Below are 21,133 nucleotides of genomic sequence, written 5' to 3' on the forward strand. Positions count from 1 at the left end.
ATAGGATCTTGCTCATATGCTTAATAAGGAATGGTTTAAAAAAATGGATGGGGAAGGTGCAAAACGTTCATTTTTATTTAGAACTTTATTTTCTTGTTGCAAAACTTTTTAGTTTTAGATGTATTTATAGTGCCTGAAGCTTATAATACTCAACTGTTTTGTTTGTTTGTTTCCTAGGTTTTCAATTCAAAGCTACTAAGAGTCAAAGAAAGACATATGTTTCTTGCTTTTTTGGGAAGAGCACAGTATGACCCAGCACAGCACAGCTACATCTCTCTGGACAAACTAGTATTCATGCCCGATGAGGTGTTTTGTACAGAGGTTGCCAAGGCCTCGGTAAAGGACTTTGAAAAATTCTTAAAAACACTTTAATTAGTAACACATGTTAAAAAGAGAATGTTATGAAATAAATGTATTTTACAAAAAATGGTCTCTCTTCTGTCTCTTAACTGCTTATTTTCTGGTTTAAAAAGTTATTGCTTATGAAATTACTGCATTGTGTAAGTATAAAGACTAATATGTATTTTAATTTGATTTAAAAATGGATTTCTTAGTAGTACAGGGTTAAGCAAATACTTGTATAATAACTGATATTCTTGAAATGAAATCCTAATTCATGATTGTAAATGCAGCCAAATAAGAACACAAGATTGTAAGATGAAAAACTGATCCTCTTTTTAGTTTGCTTGGATGGACATATTTTAACCTTCTGAATGAGCTGAATAATGATGAAGCAGCAAAATTATTAATTCTTCACTAGTGGTTGATTCCATTCCATTGCATCATCTATATATGGTGGTTCTCACACCAAAGGGACTTCTTAAAGGATAGCAAATTAAATCTACTTTGCAATAGGTAGCAATACCTTGATACTTCACTTGCCAATAAGTGTACTTTTACATCCATTTTCCTTTTCTTTTTTGTCTTTTCCATTTTGCTGCGTGAAAGATGTGCAATGGTGTTGTGTGCATACCGTTACGTGAAAAACAAGTATTTCTCCACAACTTTCAGTTGTTGGAAAATGTAATATAAAATAATCAGATGGAAGTGATTGTAACTGCATTAATACGGAATTATAAAACACTTTCATTGCTACCTGCCAAATTGAATACATAAATTAAATGAAACTATTAGATACAGGCAGTCCCCGACTTACGCGGATCCGACTTATGTCGGATCCGCACTTACGAACGGGGCTTTTCTCGCCCCGGAGCTCGCGGGCAGCGGGACCGCCCAGAGCGCAGCAGTCCCACCACTGCGTCCTCCGGGGCGAGAAAAGCTGCTCCGGGTCTCCCTGGTGTGCTTGGGGGGGGGGACTCCCCAGCACAGCAGGGAGACCCAAGCAAAGCTGCACAGGCGGCGGACCCCGCTGCCCGTTCGGCTTTGCTCCTTTACCGCGGAGCAAAGCCGCAGAGGCGGCGGGACCTCTGCGCCTCCGCGGCTTTGCTCTGGTCTCCCTAGTCTGCTGGGGGGGGAGGGGGGTCAGCTAGTGCGCCCCCCGCAGACCAGGCTTTTGCTGCGGGACGCCTGGGGTAGAGCAGCTGGGGTGCTGCCGGGTTGGTCCTGCGGGGACCTACCCGGCAGTGCCCCAGCTGTTCTGTCCCAGGAGTCCAGATTCAGCCGCTGTTGAAACTGATCAGCGGCTGATTCCAGGAAGCCGGGGGCAGAGCAACTCTGCCTAGGGCTTCCTGTAGTCAGCCGCTGATCAGTTTCAGCAGCGGCTGAATCTGGAGCCAGTTCCAACTTACATACAAATTCAACTTAAGAACAAACCTATAATCCCTATCTTGTAGTAACCCGGGGACTGCCTGTACTCACTAAAGATCAGAAAGTATGATTCTTCATGCTTGCACAGTGGTGTAGAGTTTGTCTTAAATTATTTTAAGAAAAGTTTAAAAACTAGACATTTTAATTCCAATTTATTAAAATACAATGAAAATATTTCCACTGATATTTATATTTTTAAAAGGCTCACATTTTAACCTATGTTCCCTAATAGGCTGAGTGTCACTGCTTTTACTGTCTACCCTGGAAAGATTTGGTTATGAAAATGTTAGTATTCATAAGTTTCCAAAAAGAAAGTCAACGAATCATATTTGCGCTGCCAACATCTGTTAACATATCATGATCACATTGTTAGTGGTTTCTCTCCCCCTCCGAAACAGTAAAGCAGTGTAGGTATACATGCTACAGTGCCTAGGATTGCCTTCAGTTGCTAAGCATTGTGACAAGGTGTAATGCAGTGCTAAGCATTGTGGGAATGTGCAAAACGTCCCTTCGGTCATGTCTTTGCTTCCAAACGCTTACTTTCTACATCACTTGAATGACAGTGTTTGGAAATCTCATAGCCATGTTAGTCTGTAACTTAAAAAAAAAATTAAACGAATGGTCCTGTAGTGTAGTAGCACCTTAGAGACAAACTATATATAATATGAATTTTCATGGGCACAATCCACTTTTTCAGATAAACCCCTTGTTGCTTTTTAAGTTTTTTTAAATCTTTGAAAACTCCAGCATCTGCTGAGATAAATCAAGAATCCTAAGCTGCTCTCCTGCGTTGTGTTCAAATGCTCAGGACATCACCCCTTGCCGTTAAGCTATTTATGCATTGAATAGCAGAGGAAGACTCGGATGCGGATGACAATGTGAGTGACATGGCCGGCAACAAAACAGCTTTGCACTGGGCCACGAGCGCAGTAGCATCCCCTGGGGGTAAAGGCCCAGCCGAGACCTCGACGTTCTACCCAGCCCACAGCGCTACAGTGGACAAGGTCAGCCTTACGTGCCCCGTTGCGCATGCGCATTGTGCACACGGCGACAGAGCCCTTGAAGGTCACGTGAGCGCGCCTGCGCCTCACGTACCGTTGGGAAATCTGTTTACCCAGAAGCCTGCGCGCCTCTCCGAGGTCAAGACCAAGATGGCGGCGAGGGCACCAGGTGAGGAGTCGTTGGTCCCCGCGAGCTGCGTGTCCGGCCGGCTTCGGGTGCGTCTGGCCTTAGGCCGTGGGCGAGCCTGGGGACGCGGCAGCGCCGGGCTCCTTGCGCTGTTGGGCGTTTTGTCGGGGGGCGGCGGCGGCTCCTTTCTCTCTGTGCCGGGCCCCATCCGCGGCCCCGGGCAGCCCTGCCTGGTGATCCCCGAGCAGGCGTCGCTGGGGGCAGGGGCCAGGGAGCTCCCGACCCCTCCCAGCTTGGTGTCAGCCACGGGGCGTACACTCCGCCCCGGGACCCGAGTCACTAATGAACGTCTGGAGTACGAGCACAACGAGCCATGATTGAACAGTCTTTGAAGGAATTGTGCGCCCGCCGTGGAGTAATATCATCTCCTCCCATTTCCTTAGTTTGCTTAGGAAATATGTTTTAAAAAGCCTCATTAAAATCAACCTGATCTCAACCATAGCTGCCCCTTCATCTATGCCAGTAATCCTGTCGTAAGAGAAAATTGGTTTGATACGATTTGATCGTGATTAGGGTGCTTACAAATGGATTGTAATATATTTGATAACTGAAAAGACAAAGTTAAGGTAACTGGTCTAAAATTCCTTGGGTAGGTACTGTATTTGCCCTTCACCAGTCCTCTGGAACCTCACTTATTCTCCAATGGTTCTTGAATCTTCTTAGATTGTATTAGCTAGTTCCTCCCGAAACACCTTAGGGCTAAATTTGTCAAATGGTGCTGACTTGACTTTTTCTAACTTATTTAAATGTGTTAACCTTTCTGTGTTCTTTAATCTGAACTGTGTTCCTCCTTGTTAATACTAATTGTCTTAAGTGTGTAGTCAGGGATTTTCTAGTGAGGGGTGAAGCAAAATAGGCATTTACCTCACCCTTGTGGATGTTAATTGTTCCTCTTCCCTGCTAAGTAATGGTTTCACACTGCCCTGTCTTTCTCTTATGTAAATCATTAGCAGCCTCCTCTTCTTGCAAAAATAAGTCCCTTACTAGATGTAACTCGTTTTGTGGCTTAGCTCTTCTCATTTTGCTGTGCTATTCTTTTGTACTCATTTTTGTCTGTTTCCATATCTTGTACAATTCATTTTTGTGCCTACCTATAGGCTTCTATCATGGTTCGCCTTTGGACTTAGTTTAAACTTAACTTCACTATGTTGGTGAATCAGTGCACAGAAATGCCCTTTTCCTTTTTGGTCAGGTGAACCCTCTCTCTTTCTAGCAGTCCTCCTTTCCTGAATAACATCCCATGGTCTAGGAAGCCAAAACTCTCCAGTCATTGCTGTCTACACAGCCATGCATTCATCTGCAGCGTATACGTGTCCCTAACTGTGCCCTTTACCCTTAATCTGAAAGGTGGACAAGAATACCCACCTGCAACTTAGACTTCTTCATCTTTGCTCCCTGAGTTAGTCCTGATGCTTTCAGTGATACCTGTGGTAGCATTAGTGTCATGTGAATAAGGAGCATGGGATAGCAGTCAGAAGTACAGATGAACCTTAGCAATCTTTCCATAACATGAGACATGGACTGCAGACAAGCAGTGTTCCTTCTGGGATACTGAGTCAGGTTAGTAGATAGAGGCCTCCATCCCCTTCCAAAATGAATCCCCCAACCACCGCCTTTTGTAGCCTCCTTTTGAGTGTGGTGGCTGTAAGCCTTTCAGCTTTGGGAACAGGTGGCTCCTTTCCCTCAGCCCAGTGGGGTCTGTTCCTCTCTTCATGCTGCAAGCACTGCTTACTGGTTCTTGACCTTGATGTATAGAGGACCCAGGTGGGGAGTGGTGCACTGTTTACTGCATGAGCTGGCCAGTAGCTAGTTCTCATTCCTCCTCTGGCATGGCTGTAATTTTCTCCAGTCAGCTATGCTCATCATCTTAATGTCTTCATGAGCATTGTGGTTTCAGATGAGCCATCTCCTTCTCGGTATGTCTTACCACTTTAAGAGAGTACACCAACAGGCACATCTCATGTTGGGAGGTGTCCCCTGCCTGACTTATTGGTGGGTATATACAGGCCATATTCCCAGCATGTCAAGACCAGGACCCAGATAGAAGCCTCTAGATCCCTGTCTGCCAGGTGCAGGCAGAGAAACCGCTTATCAGTGGAGTTGGTGACATATTGTTTTCCTCACATTGTGGGCTCTTCCTTGTAGACTACTTGGGAGAGTGTATCTGCCTTCCTCTGCTAGGGAACTCATCTTGTTAACTACCACAGTACACTTTCTGCTTTTCTATTACTCATGGTTTCTTCAAAAAGGCTCATGCATATTCTGCAACACAAGTTTTTCATGTATTTTTAAGGCACTCATCAGCATTCTCTCTCATATTTGCCTGTACCACACAAACTTAACTTCCTTGGAAGCTTCTCTATTGGCATGTTATATTTAAAATTCTTCTAGGGTCATAAGAGCCATGATTTTTCTCTCTCTCTAGAATTAGACACACATTTTCCATTTGTTTACTTTGTATATTTGGTTTTCAAGTGGGACTTTCAACAGAGGAGCATAGGGAAGAGAAACTCAAAAATGATGTACAAGTCTGACTGTAAAATCACAAAAATTTGCAGAGAATGTCAGGAATGGATGTAGTACCTAAAACTGTTTTTTGTGAAACTGATTAAGTTTCAAATTGCTAGTATCCCTTTAAGCACTAAAATCTTTCCACTGAGCAGTGCCAAAAAGATGGAGTCATATATGTGAGTCAGGTACAGGTCTAGTATGTAAAACTATTCTATAATATCACTTATTGTGATTCCTGTTAGGTTCTCATTACTGGTTCAGGAACAAAAAATAAAAATCCAAGCCTACCAAAATAAAATGCTCAACTACATGTGCCTCTCATAAGAGAATGAGAACAAACATGATGAAAGTAAATGCTTAATGCACTATTGGAAGGTGCTCAATGTGAGGGTGGTATAACAAGCTATCACAAATTGTATAGGAAGACAGTTGTAGAAAAATACTTGTACTGATTCACCTGTGGCTCACTTGATCATTTTCTTTATATATTGTGCAATGTTAACTTTGTAGGAGAGGAACTGTCTCCCAAACTCTGAGTAAAATGTATTAATATTTACTTTCAACATTGTTCTCTTTCCCAGTGAAATTGGAGGCTAACCATTTCCATTTTGCAGTTTGACCCTCCTTTGAGCTGGAGGAGAGCAATGATTGCCCAGTTTTATTCAACACCTGAAATAATTAATTTTGTTCTGTTAACCACTACTTAAACCAGTCTAGTTTATCTTATCAGAAATCTTAATTTGTGATTGTAGATTGGCTTGTGTAAAAATCAGCTAAATTTCTTGACAATATCAGTGCTTTAAAATGTCTCATGTCTTTATACTGTAAGTTGAAAGCAGTTGCTTAAGTTTTCAGATATTTAACTAGTACTGCTCGTGGAAGCAGACACTTCCCGCATACACACTTATCTCCTAGCACAAAGCTTAGAGGAGATGCACAAATATAAACAAGTAATATCGGGAAAACAGTGTGTCTTTGCTTTTTAGCGGTCTAGTGTATAGTTTTATTCCTGGTGTGTTGTCAGGTGATGAATCTTAATATTGTCATTAGTTCCCAGCATTAGCCTGTGGAGGTTTTTAATATTGGTCCAGGACTTGGGTCAATATAATTTTCAGGCCCTTTATTTAATAAAGGCAGATGTCCAAATGTGGAAGTACTATAATCTTATGTGCTCAGTATCATTCCATCATGGAAGATGGAAACAAAATTAGATATGGTGTACTCTAGAGTAAGGGCATAATTTAAAGTATAAATATTAATATGCAAATATTTGAATAGCTACTTTGCTGTTAACCTGCTGCTAGTTATCTACCAATGTTGAGTTTTTTTGTATTATTCCAGAATTAATAGAGATCACTTTCAGTTTCAGCAAGCAGTCGACTGTTAGAGGGCTTTCGCAAATGGTACTACAATGCAGCTGGCTTCAACCAACTTGGTAGGTGTCTTCATTTTTTTTTAAAGACCAAAACAGTGAACATTTGTGTGCATCCTTTTCCTCTGTAAAGAACCTTTCCACATGTTAAAAATTAATTTCCAAATCAATGTATTTGTATTCAGGTGTAATCCTTCTACCAGGTAGACCCAGCAGCAGCTAAGTCCAGGTTCAATATCTAGGTGTTCCTGTTCATCCATCCAACACAAAACTGGTTCGAGTCCCCACCCAATAAACTGGGAAATTCACACCACATTTGGGTGCCTCCCCACTTGCAAGCACAGAGTCTGCATGTAGAAAAACTTTTATTAAAAAAGAGGGAAATAATTTAGGAAAACACCACAAATAGAGTTCATAAACAAAAGTCACAAGTAAAAGTCCCACCTCAGTTAGGTTGGGCAATTTCCTTTTTCTCTCAGGTTCTTATGTCCAGCAATGTAAATGTCCCTTTCACATTCCCAACCCTTCTCTGCACCTCACTCTCAGTTGTTGCCTTTGGTCAGTGCAGACCCAGAGTTCAGAGGTGCATCCTGATAAAGGAAGATAAAGGAGCATCTCTGCTGGTCACTCACCATTCACCCGCTCACTGCTCTCTGCCATTGCCTTGCTGGTCATTCATCTGACTTTTCTGCTGCTGACCTCTTGGCTCTGTCACCATAGCTGCCATATATTTTTTGGCTGTGACTTCTGCCCATCAGTCTCAAGCAATTTCAGCTCCCAGTGATTTCAACTCTTAGCTAGCAGGGTAGAAAACACAAGTCTAACACAATTAACATAAAAAGAGGCATCTAATGATGCCTGTTTAGCTCTGTTATTTAAATGGAGGAAACGAGTCCAGATGGAAGAAGCCATAATAGCCTCCAGATCAGAATAACCTTCCCCCACCTCTTACCCCTCAGGGCTCTGAAAGTCAAGCCCCTGCATTTGCAAGGTTCTTTCTGTTAGTGAATCCTGCAGCAGTAAAGCCTCCTCCCCGGAAGCAAGAAGGCAAGGGTTGGTGGCCCTGTAGCAGTTACATGATTACCTTTTGGAATAAATTTTTACCTCCTTAATAGAAGAAACCACATATCTCAACAATCCATTAAGCTATGTAGACCCTGTTTAGTGGGTCCTTAATAAACTACTGATTTTTACACTGCTGTTACATTACTGAAGCTAAGAAATATCCCAGTCTACTTGGATGCAGTAGGCAAATGTTTCCTTGGGTACTGTCTCAAATAGAATTAAAATAGTGATTATATATAGAATATAAATATATTGTCACGGGGTAATCCTTTCTGCCTTGAAAGTGAACAACTTTGTTTAGCCTAATTTATTTTTCATCAGATCTCTTGCTTTTGCAATATTGAGACAATGCTAAGGATTGGTGTTTTTGCTATTTATGCTTGATTCTTTTGGTCCATTTCCCCCTTATTAAAACTGATTGGCTTGCCATGCTGCTTGCTGAGATATCCTGTGCTCTACCTTTCATAATGCATCAACCTAGAAATATTGGAAACTATGTCCCTGTACGGTATGAGACCTTGCAAACTCCTAGTTTGTACTCAGAAGGGAGTAATTGAATCAACTTGATATGCTGCCTTTTTTTTGTTATGGTCTGATTATGTAACATCTTTCGCTCTTCAGTGACCTGGCTTACTACGTAATAAATGAAATACAGGAGAATCTTTAATACAGCATAGCACAGGAACAAAAGGGTCTTTAAAAGATAAGTTCAGTTACAAAATAGGAAGCTGAAATGTTACTGTTGAGCAGTGTTTCTCAGAGTGGGCTCATGGCCCATTTTGAGAAATCTAACAGGCTGCTCCAGTTTGTTCACCACTTCCCGTGGCTCTCCTTGTCTGAACACGGTGAATTGTGGCCCATGAAAGCTGTGAAGCTCCATGGCTGCGGAGCCATTAAGTTAACAAACCGGAATGGCTTGTTAGCAGCTTTATCAGAGTGGGCTCATGGCTCATTTTGAGAAATACTACATATTAATAGACTCTAGTGACTTTCCTCATTGAGCCAGTTATTTTCTTCTTCCTTTTCATTCTTAAGAAAAAGCAAAATTGCAATTTGTGTCTAGGGATCAGTGTTTAATAACCTGCTTCGTACAAGAGTGTCTTCCCTATTACTACTACTAATCAAACTTACACTCTAAGTATTAATATTCATCTACTGCATTCTAAACTCAAATCATTTAAATATCAAGTAAAATTAAGATTTTTGACAGCTACTAATATTACGACTGGCAATTCAATAATATTGAAAAATGTTACAGGATTAATGCGAGATGATACATTGTATGAAGATGATGATGTAAAAGCAGCACTGAAGAGGCTTCCAGAAAAAATGTATAATGAAAGACTATTTCGCATAAAGAGAGCCCTTGATTTGAGTATGAAACATCAAATTCTTCCCAAAGATCAATGGATGAAATATGAAGAGGTATGTGTAGGAGTGATTGTTTATTGTATTTTAGTATAATTTTAACCTTTTCTAAAGGTAAACACAAATTCTGGTTGAAACTGTAATATCCATCACAATCATGTGTTCGAGTTTGAATCCTGAACTTTCAGCAAGGCTGCATGCTTCACCTACAGAAATAACCACATTAGCAGGCAGCAGGAAAAGGCTGTTATCATAGACTCTAAGGTCATACAAGACCCTAGTGATGATCTAGTATGATCTACTCCATATTGCAGGTCACAAAACCACACCCACTTGTAATAGATCCCCTAACCTGTGGCTGAGTTACTGAAGTCTTTACCCCAAAGGGGGGGGGGGGGGGAGAGATAGAGTATTGGCACCACATGGTATATCTTGGAGAACCTGAACAGGCAATCTCACTCCCCTCATCCCCAAGTGTTAACCCCCACTCTTCATTGGTGGTGATGAGCTGCTGAAACCACTTACTGGTTCTAGAGCTGGGGTCAGCAACCTTTCAGAGGTAGAGTGCCGAGATTTGACTTATTCACCTCTATGTACAGGTCTGGGTGCTGATGATACTTTTTAAAGTCAATGATGATCCTACTTACAGCAGCTTCATTAATAAAGAAAGATGCAGATCGTACCTTTCAGTGCAGGGGTCAGCAACCTTTCAGAAGCAGTGTACCAAGATTTAACTTGTTCACGGATCTGTGTGTCGGGGGGAGGGGGAGAAAGAGGGCGAAGAGAGGCAAGAGCAGGCTGGGTAGGGTGACCATATTTTCTGAACCAATTGTAGCTAGGGAGAATGGTTTAATTAAAATGTATGAAACAGATTAAGCATTTTAACTTTCTCATGTTAGTTTATCAAACCTCATTTTAAATAAAAGAAAAATATTATTTCCAACACACAAGGTTTCAATGTTTTCTTTGAGGGGGTGGGAACTTTTTTGTGGTTGGAATTCACTGACTCACAGAAAAATCAGTTGGGGACCACACAAGTGAGAAACAAAAAAAACAGCCTACACTGATGTGGCCCCAACTGAGACACCTCACTTTTCTGGTGCCCCTGCGTCATGGGGAAGGAGGGAGGGGACTGAGGTTCAGGGCTTCCCATAGACTAGATTTACTTTTTGGGGGTTCTGGAGTTAGTGGATTTTATGGACCCCCTTAGACTCTGGGATTGGGACAAAAATGAGGGGTCCAGGGCTGTCAGCAAGTATACAACACAAAAAGGAAGCTTACAAGAAGTGGAAACTTGGCCAGCTAACTAGGGAGGAGTATAAATATCTTGCTCAAGAATGCAGGGAGTTATCAGGAAGATGAAAGCACAACTGGAATTGCAGCTAGCAAGGGATGTGAAGGGTAACAAGAAAACCTTCTTATTGCTAACATATCTGTAGAAACCTATCAGAGAAGGTGTGGGGCCCTTACTGGATGAGGGAGGTAACCTAGTGAAAGATGATGTGGGAAAAGCTGAAGCACTCGGTGCTTTCTTTACTTCAGTCTTCACAGACAACATCAGCTCCCAGACTACTGCACTAGGTAATGTGGTATGAGAAGCAGGTGGGCAGCACTTGGAGGGGAAAGAACAGGTTAAGAACTATTTAGAAAAGCTAGACATGCACAAATCCATGGGTCTGGATTTGATGCATCTGAGAGTACTGAGGGAGTTGGCAAATGTCATTGCAGAGCCTTTGGCCATTATCTTTGAAAACTCGCGGAGATCAGGAGAGATCCCAGATTATTGGAAAAAGGCAAATGTGTAGTGCCCGTCTTTAAAGAAGGACGATCCAGGGATCTACAGACCAGTCAGCCTTACCTCAGTCCCTGGAAAAATCATGGAGGGGATCCTCAAAAAACCCATTTTGAAGTACTTGGAAGAGGGGAAAGTGATCAGGAATAGTCAACATGGATTCACCAGGGGCAAGTCATGCCTGACCAATCTGTTTAGCTTCTATGATCCAGGTAACTGGCTCTGTGGATATGGGAAAGTCGTGGATGTGATATACTTTGTCTTTAGCAAAGCTTTTGATACGGTCTCCCACAATATTCTTGCCAGCAAGTTAAGAGAATGTGGATTAGATAAATGGGCTGGAAGATGGATAGAAAGCTGGCTAGACTGTCTGGCCCAATGGGTAGTGATTAACGGCTCGATGTCAGGTTGGTGGTCGTTTTCTAGCGGAGTTCACCAAGGATTGGTTCTAGGGCTGGTTTTGTTCAATATCTTTGTTATGACCTGGATGAGGGGAGAGGTAGATATGTTGGATGGCAGGGATAGGGTCCAGAGTGACCTAGACAGATTAGAGATTGGGCCACAAGAAATTTGATGAGGTTCAACAAGGACAAGCGTAGAGTCCTGCACTTGGGATGGAAGAATCCCAAGCATTGTTACAGGCTGGGGACTGAATGGCTAAGCAGCAGTTCTGCAGAAAAGGACCTGGGGATTACAGTGGATGAGAAGCTGGATATGAGTCAACAGTGTGCCCTTGTAGCCAAGAAGGCGAATGGAATATTAGGTTACATTAGGAGGAGCATTGCCAGCAGATCTAGAGAAGCGATTATTCCCCTTTATTCGGATCTGGTGAGGCCGGATCTAGAGTATTGCATCCCGTCCTGGACCCCCACCAATACAAAGGATATGGACGCATTGGAGAGGGTCCAGCGGAGGACAACCAAAATGATTAGGGGGCTGGAGCCCATGACCTATGAGGAGAGGCTGAAGGATTTGGGCTTATTTAGTCTGCAGAAGAGAAGAGTGAGGGGGGATTTGATAGCAACCTTCAGCTTCCTGAAGGGAGACTCCAAAGAGGATGGAGAGAAGCTGTTCTCAGTAGTGACGGATGGCAGAACAAGGAGCAATGGACTCAAGTTACAGTGAGGGAGGTCTAGGTTGGCTATTAGGAAAAACTTTCACTAGGAGGGTGGTAAGGCACTGGAATGGGTTACCTCGGGAGGTGGCGGAATTTCCATCCCTAGAGGTTTTTAAGTCTTGGCTTGACAAAGCCCTGGCTGGGTTGACTTAGTTGGGATTGGTCCTGCTTTGGGCAAGGAGCTGGACTTGATGACCTCTGAGGTCTCTTCCAGCCCTATGATTCCATGATAAGTAGGGCAGGGATGGGATGCAGAATCTGGGAAGGAAGTAGGGTGCAAAAGGGGGAGATGTTGCGAGGTCTGTGTGGGAGGTAGGGTACAGAAGCAGGCTGGCAGTGGGGTGTCTGGCCAGGTGGAGGGATCAGGAGCCAGGGAGGGTGCATCTTTCCTGGCAGTATATGGCCAGGAAAGAAGGTGTAGCAGCAACAGTGGATGCAGGTGGGGGTGTCTGGTCTTGCCAGGCCGGGGGGGAAGGTGCAGGAGCAGGGTGGGGTGTCTGGTCAGAAGGGAGGGTGCAGGACCAAAGGAAAGAGTCAGAAAGCTAGGGTGTGGGGTCTTGGCAGGGGCAGAGAGAGGGGAGTGAGGAGATTGGGGCGTGTGCGGGGGGGGGTCTTGGCATGAGGGGGGACCTTACCTGGCTTTGTACCCCTTTGTAGCAGTGGCTGCAGCCATGCTGTCCTGGGCCACCACAAAGGGGGGCTCCGCTACCACTGCCAGGACTGGCTCTGGAGGCCCTGCTGCCACGGCCACATGGTCCAGAAGCAGCCCTGGCTGAGGCACCACTAAGGAGCTTCAGCCCCAGCACTGCCTTCTTCCACTGCAGTCTTACCTGTTGCAGGGAGGAGGGAGTGCTCTATAGCTGCTCCATGGGATAAGAAGGGTGGGGTGGGGCTGACCTCCTTCCTGCATGCCATTGAAAATTGGCTTGTGTACCCTAAGTGGCACGCATGCTGTAGATTGCCGACCCCTGTTCTAGAGTTATAGCAGCTGGTGGCCAGAGTGAATGTGGGGTGTGTCCTCCTTTCTCTGGTGCTACATCTGTTCTGAGAGCTCCTCTATCTCAGCATGGTTGCTGGCCTTTAGAATGGCCATACTGAGTCAGCCCAACGGTCCATCTAGCTCAGTATCAATGCCAGATGTCCCAGAGGGAGGGAACACAACAGGTAATCATCATGTGATCCCTCCCCTGTCACCCATTTCCAGACGGTGGCTAGGGACACAATTCCTACCCATCCTGGCTAATAGCCATTGATGGACCTAACCTCCATGAATCTATCTAGCTCTTTTTTGAACTAGGGATGTTAAATATTGGTTAACTGAATTCTTATGTCAGTCAACTATTCTCTAGTCCTTGGGAGTGGGGCTGGCAACCTGTGCGCTCCAGCCCCCCGCCATTCCGTGCTGCTGCCTCTCTATCAGAGGCAGCAGCATGGGTTGGCAGCAGGCCCTGCCTGGGGGTACGGGAAGTCTGAACTCCCCGACTTGGCATGAGCCAGAACTTAGCTGGCTGCTAATACACTTTAAATACAGAGCTGCAATGGGGGTAGGTCCTGGATCCGGCACAAGCTGGGACTGGGCAGGGCTGCTGGCCAGCCTGCTAAAAAATTTACTGGGGGGGGGGGGGCAGAGAGAATGCATGTAGTCTGTAGGTTAACCTATAAGCTTTTGCTTATTGGTTAATCGACTACACTATTGCATCCCTATTTTGAACCCTGTTAAAATTAAACCCTAGCCTTCACCATATCCTCTGGCAAGAAGTTCCAGAAGTTGATTGTTACTACTACTTTGGCATTCTGCCCAAGCTTTCCAGAGGAATGCAAATAGAGAAAAAAGTGACTTGGAATTTCATGTGGAAAAACACTTCAATATCAGTATTTCCCAATTGGTGCACCACAGAAAATCGCAGCAGGGCTTTTTGTTTGTTTGTTGTTTGGAACCTAAGGTTTCCTTGAAATTCTTTCAAGCTAAAAAGGGTTCTGTGGCCAAATAAAATTGGGAAACACTGCTCTAGATAGAGGCTTTCTTGCTGCAGAATTTCAAAAGCTTGTTAGACAGTGTAGGTGTTACAGCTTTTGAATCACAATCTAGTACTGTGAAGTTGCTACCTGTTCCCCCTATACTAAAGGAACTAGCAATCAGAAAGCTTCCACTATCAAGAGTCAGAGTAAGACTTAAAGAATTTCTGCATTTGAAAATAGTAGAAGTCAGTTCTGGTTTTGAAAAAGAATTACAGAATCCTAGAACTGGAAGGGATGTCGAGAGGTCGAGTCCAGTCCCTTGCCCTCACAGTAGGACCAAGCACTGTGTAGACACCTGTCAGGATGATCTGTCTAACCTGCTCTTAAATATCTCCAGTGATGGAGATTCCTCATCTTCCCCTCTACCCCCAGGCAATTTATTCCAGTGCTTAACCACCCTGACAGGAAGTTTTGCCTAATGTCCAACCTAAACCTCCCTTGCAGCAATTTAAGCCCATTGCTGTTTGTCCTATCCTCAGAGGCCAAGGAGAACAGTTTTTCTCCCTCCTCCTTGTAACACCATTTTATATACTTGAAAACCTCTATCATGTTCCCTCTCAGTGTTCTTTGCTAAAGTAAACAAGCCCAGTCCTTTCAGTCTTCCCTCATAACTCATGTTGTCTAGACCTTTAATCATCTTTATTGCTCTTCTTTGGACCTCCTCCAATTTCTCCACATCTTTCTTGAAATGTGGTGCCCAGAACTGGACACAATATTCCACCTGAGGCCTAATCAGTGCAGAGTGGAGTGGAAGAATGGCTTCTCTTGTCTTGCTCACAGTACTCCTGTTAAAGCATGTTTGCTTTTATTATTTTAGGGAAAAAAATCAAAGTAGTTATTCAGCCCATTTTTAAATGCAGCGTTTACCTTGCTGGAAACCCTAGTTAAGTCTTGTTTCACTGCTTTATCCAGTTTTACATACTGGACTTTCGTGCATCCCTATCCACATTGCATGGCATATAGGCAAGCTTGAATTTAGAGGGTAGTGTCACAACCCTAAATAGAAGCCATTAGGCTAGATGACTGGCCATTGAGTTTGTTTGAGAGGGAACAAAATATCTCAGCTTGGCACTGGTGGTTGTTACAATTGTGCAGGATTCTGTCAGCTGGAGCATAAAGGAAATGCAGTGATGGGCTTAATTTTTCAAGAGTCATGATTGTGCAATGAATGTGAAGCTTTTAAGACAATGACAGATATTCTGGGAAACTGTTATGAAAATTGTTTTATATTTTTGTACTTGTGTAGTAATTAGTAGAATACCTGTAACTGCGTTTTGGAATTTTCTAAAGATCCCAAAATTCGGAACAGAAATTCCAGCAGAGTTCTGAAGTTAATATTTTGTCTTCCAGCAAGTGCAAATGATTTGAAACATGATTGTTTCTTTGCTGTAGAAGAGAAATCCTTGCACAAAGCTGCTTGCAGTCTAAATGAGCAAACATGTACACAGAGTTGAGATCATAGGTGCCAACTTCCCCTCTAGGGGTGCATCTACACTGCATCTATAGCGCGAAATAAGCTGCCTAGTCTGAGCTATGCAAATTGCGTAGCTTATTTCGAGTTAATTTCAAAATAGCTTATTTCAAAATTTGGCGGTGTCTACGCAGCACTTATTTAAAAATAAATCACTATTCTGAAATGTCTTTTAATCCTCATGGAACAGAGTTTACAGACACATTGGACTAGCAAGCACATTATTTTGAAATAACGGGTTTGCTTAAAAGACGCAGAGCAGCTATTTCGTGATACCATAAATATCCTGAAATACTCTGCAGTGTAGATGTAGCCTCGCTGGGGAATGCTTGATCTTGCTCTCACTCAGTGTCACTCCCTGCCCCATACCTGCTCTACCTCTTCCCATCACTGTTCCTCCCACTCCCTTCCAGCATTTTGTGCATACCACAAAACAACTGTTAGTGGGTAGGTGGAGGGGGAGAGAGGAGAGCACTGCTGCCAGTGATTGCTGAGCACCTGCTAACTTTTCTCTGTAGGTACTCTAGTCCTGGAGCACCCATGGAGTCAGCACCTGTATGATTGAGGTTAAAACTGTGTGCATTCTTTGAATATGTAGCTTGTCCTTGGTATTGGTAATTATTAAAAGGTCATAATGTCAAATTCTTCAATTCACAATATGGACACATGGTCCATATGACCATGCCATTATGCCAACTGCATTTATACCACCTTGTGCTATAATCCTCTGGAACAGTGGTCCCCAACCTTTTCAGGTTGGCGGGTGCCAGGGGGCGTGGCCGTTCGCCGGCCGGGCGCCAGGGGGCGGGGACACTTGCCCGCCCGGGGGCGGCCCCCCCCGCCGCATGCCCGGGGGCGGGGCCCCCCCATAGCCACGGGGCTGGGGGCCCCCCCATAGCTGCACGCCTGGGGAAGGCGCCCCCTGGCAAGCGCCCGGGGCCGGCCCCCCCCCCCGTAAGCGCCGCGCACCCGGGGCCGGCGCTCCCCCCGTGAGCGCTGCGGGGCCAAGGCCGGGGCCGGAGCTGGCAAGGGTACACGCGGCGCCCCCGGGGCCGGGACCGGCCATGCGCCCGGGGCTGGCATCTGCCAGCCCAGATTGCTCCGCGGGCGCATGTAAAGAGCCCGGCGGGCGCCATGGCGCCCGCGGGCACCAGGTTGGGGACCACGGCTCTGGAATATCACTAGCTAATATGGTCAATACTTGAACAAGACACAGTGATTTAGTAGTGACTTGCTGCTTGTCCTTCGTTAAATTTCAACTTAAGTCTATATTCTGCCTACCAAAATTTCCCTTTCAGTCTCAACTGGATATGTATATTTCACTTTCTGTCATAAATAGTTATGTATTATTGCTGCGTTTTAACAGAAGTCTGATCTTTTTAGTGAAGGACAGTGACTTACCTAATAATTCTTAATGCTTAAGTAGCTCTGCATCTACAATTAAAATGTTTTATAAAGTACCTTGCAACCCAGATTCATACAAGACATTATATTTTGCAGGGTTATTCTTTTAAGTCTAAAAGTAAAATAATCACATAGTATTATACTATCTCCTGATCTGTACTGGATAAGATATATATATATATATATATATATATATATATATATATATATATATATATATAGGCTAAAAAGGTAAAAAGCTTAATTGTCAAAGTCAAATCACCTGGCATACTTACCAATAATAATGATCTGTTCATTGTACAACGTTGTGTTGCATGGTCTAGTTAGGGTAATTCGTTCCAAAACAATTGGCTAGGAAACCAGAGTTAGTTGTTACACCAGCTTGAGAATGACTTTTAAAGTTTAAAATAAATGCCCTCCAAATGTCTGTAGCAGACATCATCATTATTGATCATAGTGATCCTTCCTGGCCTTGGAATCTCTCGTTAACAATAGGAGCTGTTGGATTTTATCTGAGATGTGTGGGTCTTATCCAATATGGGCAGGTCTTTCATGACCTGCTTTCAAGAGTTTTGGGGAGTTTCTTTCAGCAAAAGAAGAGATTCAAGCAATGCTGTCACAATTTGGAAAGGTGTGCAAGACTGATAACTTCTTCTCCACTCAGTGCAATAGTAATCCAAGGGGAAAATAACTTGGTATGGAGAAGGCAATTCTAATCTTTCTTATGGACAACATTATTATATTTTAAACTCATACACTCCTACAGATTATGGATTGCTTAAGTGGTTAAACATAGCTGGATAGATTCACAACAGTTGCATGTAATTATGAAATTATTTCTTGGACACTCTCTACAGCTCAAGGAATGGATTAGGAGAAATGGAAGGTAAAATACAAAGAAATTTTATTCTATTTGAATTGGCCTTCGAATGATTAGAACTCAAGTTTATCCATTAAAATAGCTAAAACCATCTGAATAAGAGGGGAGTCTCTAAAGTGTAGGATGATGATCAAACCCTTCTATATCACTAGAGCACTTAGGGTATTGAGCCATGAGTTGAAAAACTCCTGAGCCTTTGCTGTGGAAGTCCTGCAACAGGGCATAGCTTGGAGTGCACATATGTAGCTGAAAGCATTATTTGGCCTGTTAATTATGCTGTGGCCTGAAAAAGTAAAACACAACTTGACAGGTTGAATATTCAAGAATTGCGGCTAGAAAATGTCGTGTTTGCCCTGTAAAGTAGGAAAACTTTGATATAAACTTGAGAAACACAGAGCCCCCTTCCCCCTCCATGCCATTTTTAGATTCACTTCTAGAGTTAGAGCTGCACTTAGTGTGCAATTTCTTGGGTGTTTAAAAGTCTTTTCTTTTTCAGGATCACAAGTATCTTGAGCCATACCTGAAAGAGGTAATCCGTGAACGACTTGAAAGAGAAGAGTGGGACAAGAAGTAATTGCTGGGAAGATGCTTCATGCAAAATACTGAAATTTCTTTCTAACAAATATTTGAAAGTTATTGTAAAAATCTAAGAGGAAAATCTGAGGCTGAAGAAACACTTTGTTCGCTGAATTTTCAGTCCAACTAAAATAAACATATTGAAGTACAAAATCTAGCTGGGGATTTTATTTTACAAATTGTAACAAACCAGCGTTCAGACCTTTCCTACAGTCAGAAATATTGCATATCACCACATGAATGTGTAGCCTTCATTCCAGCCTCTTGATTCATACTCTTGTCATAGAACAGCTGCTTCCTGCAGCTGGGAGGGTAGGTAAGCAAAAGTCTTTGAGTGTTTATGCCAACTCTTCTAGTTAATTTATAAAGGGGAATACTTATGCACAGAGTGATAGGCTTACACCCTTCAATCGCATCTCTTCCCTGGAGACAGGAATACTATTATGCATGCTTGATTTTCAGCAGCATTATGTAACTGTGTACCCAAGCACATGGAATGCTATTTAATCACAGAATAAAGATAATTGCCTCAGTTTTATTAATGTCCTAGTTGCTCCCTTCATGTACTAAATGCTAAACTACACTTTTGAATAACTGTCTTCTGTGATTGGTAACAATGTGTGGGTCTAGATCAATGGTCACCAACCGGTAGATCAGGATCTACCAGTAGATCTTGGAGCCACTGACAAGTGAACCTAACTGGTTTGGCCAGGAAGCTATCAAGTGCTGGCACTTCAGGTGCCTCTCCATCCACTCTCATGGTGCTCCTGCCCTCTGCCTTAGAGCTGCCCCCTTGGGAGCCTCCTGCTTGATGTGCAGGGTGTAGAAGGGCGAAGAGGGAAGAGATGCTGATGTCTGGGTGTCCCGCCTCTCCCCACTCCTGTACCTTATCTCCACACAGAGAGAAGGGGATGGAGGGAGATTGGCAATGCAGTGCAAATCTGTCACTTTTACACATTATATGTGTGTCATTCTCACAAACACACACTGTTTTTCACTCATCTCCCGACCCAACACATCCATGGTGTGTTGTTGTTGTTACTTTTACTGATTGCAGAGTATGTTGGATTTGGACGATCTGTGCCTTTCATAGTTTTCCTTTCTCTCTCATGCTTAAATGTAATTATTTGGGTAGTGAGTTCTGAAATACCTAACCTGTTGTGACTGGAGTAATTGTTTCTATGGTAACTGCTGCTCCTGGAAGTGGCTGACATGTCCCTGCAATCCTGGGAGACGCAGATCAGAGGATCTCCACATGTTGTCCTTGCCTGCAGACACCACTCCTGCAACTCCCATTGAACAATAACTGGGAACTGTGGCCAGGAGAAGCTGTGGGCTCAGTGCCTTTAGATGAGGGGCAGCACATGGGACCATGGAGCCATTGTTGTACATGCCAGCTGCTTTCAGGAGTGATGTAAGGCCAGCGCAGGAGTAAGCCTGCCTTAACCCCCCTGCTCCACCAGCCAGAAGCCATTTCAGGTAAATGGTGCCCAGCCAGATGATGCATCCTGAATCCCTGTCCTAGTCCTGAACCTCCTATACCCAGCCTCCAGATGTGAGTCCCCCTGCACCCAAACTCCTTCCCAGAGCTTGCACCCTGAAATCACTCCTGGACCCCAAGCCCCCACACTGGGCTAAGCCTGGAGCCCCTCCAATACTCCAAACCCCTAGGCCCAAGACCAAAGCCTGCATTCCAACCCTCTATCCCAGCCTGGTGACTTGGAGTGAGCAGGGTGAAGCCTTGGAGAAGGGGTTGAGCAGTGGCAGGGCCTCAGAGAAGGGGCAGGAAGGAAGTGGGACAAGGGTATTTGGGTTTGAGAGAGATCTTTTATTGCACTTAAATTGGAAAAGTGACCTTGTGGTTAAAAAGGTTGGAGACCACTGGTCTAGATTCTTTAAATTTTACAGTATGTTGCTGAGTTATAGTGGCATTAACTATGAAATCTTGCAGCAAGCCAAGTCTGCTGGTGATATACTTAGTTTGGCCAATGTGCTAGAGCGCAGGGCTGGAACTTGGTAGTCCTGGATTCTTTTCACAGTTTTGCTGTTGGCCTGTTGTATGACCTTTAGCAAGTCACATTATCTGTGTGCTTCAGTTGCCCCATCTTAACATAGGTAATCATGCTCCTTTTGTAAAGTGTTCTGTGGATGAAAACACTGTATAAGAGCTAGGTATAATTTCAAAAGTGGATGGATAAATGGCACGCACAGTTTGCAGATGGATGGTGGCTATCCTCTCAGACTAGGAGTCTGAAGAAGTTGCTTTCGCAATTCCATCTGCCACAATCCCACACAAATTCTTTCAACAAAGGATCTATTTTCTTGCTTCACTGAAGTCACAGTAAAATGTATTAACTAAATCTTTCCTGCTGTTACAGATCTGCAAATGAAAGATCAATGTGCCACCTTATACCTCTATTAAAAAAGACCTTAAAGATTATCAGGCTTCAAATATTAGGGATCAGCAATGTCTAGTCTGCTTTTCCGTGAGTTTCAGAAGTGGGATTGGTGTTCTGACCATCTAATATTTTTAAAAGTTCTAAGTTGTTAAAATAGATGTTTAAACAAGTAAATCTAAATAGTCTCAATTGGGGGGAAAAATC

General features: G+C 43.7%; 2 protein-coding genes across 4 annotated transcripts in view; both read left to right on the top strand.

Moving 5' to 3' along the window:
- Window positions 1-623, top strand: part of MTERF3 (mitochondrial transcription termination factor 3) — a 35,782-nt gene extending 35,159 nt beyond the window's left edge. Inside the window, exon 8 of one of the 2 annotated variants that reach the window (XM_075920341.1) lies at window positions 178-620. In XM_075920341.1, the coding sequence (XP_075776456.1) occupies window positions 178-372 (195 nt within the window). In that variant the 3' untranslated portion in view covers window positions 373-620. Of the gene's footprint in view, window positions 1-177 lie in introns of both variants that reach the window. The other variant, XM_075920342.1, reaches the window with a different exon arrangement.
- A 2,227-nt stretch (window positions 624-2,850) lies between these two features.
- Window positions 2,851-18,683, top strand: UQCRB (ubiquinol-cytochrome c reductase binding protein). Of its 2 annotated transcripts, none has more exons than XM_006130571.4 (4): window positions 2,851-2,937; window positions 6,830-6,901; window positions 9,162-9,328; window positions 18,451-18,683. In XM_006130571.4, the coding sequence occupies exons 1-4, from the start codon at window positions 2,919-2,921 to the stop codon at window positions 18,526-18,528; spliced, it is 336 nt and encodes a 111-aa protein (XP_006130633.1). In that variant the 5' UTR covers window positions 2,851-2,918; the 3' UTR covers window positions 18,529-18,683. The 2 variants fall into 2 exon arrangements, with proteins under 2 accessions (XP_006130633.1, XP_006130634.1); XM_006130572.4 differs by having other exon boundaries at window positions 2,900-2,984.
- The last annotated feature ends 2,450 nt before the right edge of the window (window positions 18,684-21,133 follow it).

The sequence above is a fragment of the Pelodiscus sinensis genome, chromosome 2, assembly GCF_049634645.1.
Source record: "Pelodiscus sinensis isolate JC-2024 chromosome 2, ASM4963464v1, whole genome shotgun sequence".
Classification (NCBI taxonomy): domain Eukaryota; kingdom Metazoa; phylum Chordata; order Testudines; family Trionychidae; genus Pelodiscus; species Pelodiscus sinensis.

What these genes read in the sequence shown, in the direction of transcription:
- UQCRB (XM_006130571.4), top strand. An exon ending in AGCTGGCTTCAACCAACTTG is followed by an intron (nt 6,902 to 9,161) that starts GTAGGTGTCTTC and finishes AAAATGTTACAG; the next exon opens with GATTAATGCGAGATGATACA. An exon ending in AATGGATGAAATATGAAGAG is followed by an intron (nt 9,329 to 18,450) that starts GTATGTGTAGGA and finishes TTTCTTTTTCAG; the next exon opens with GATCACAAGTATCTTGAGCC.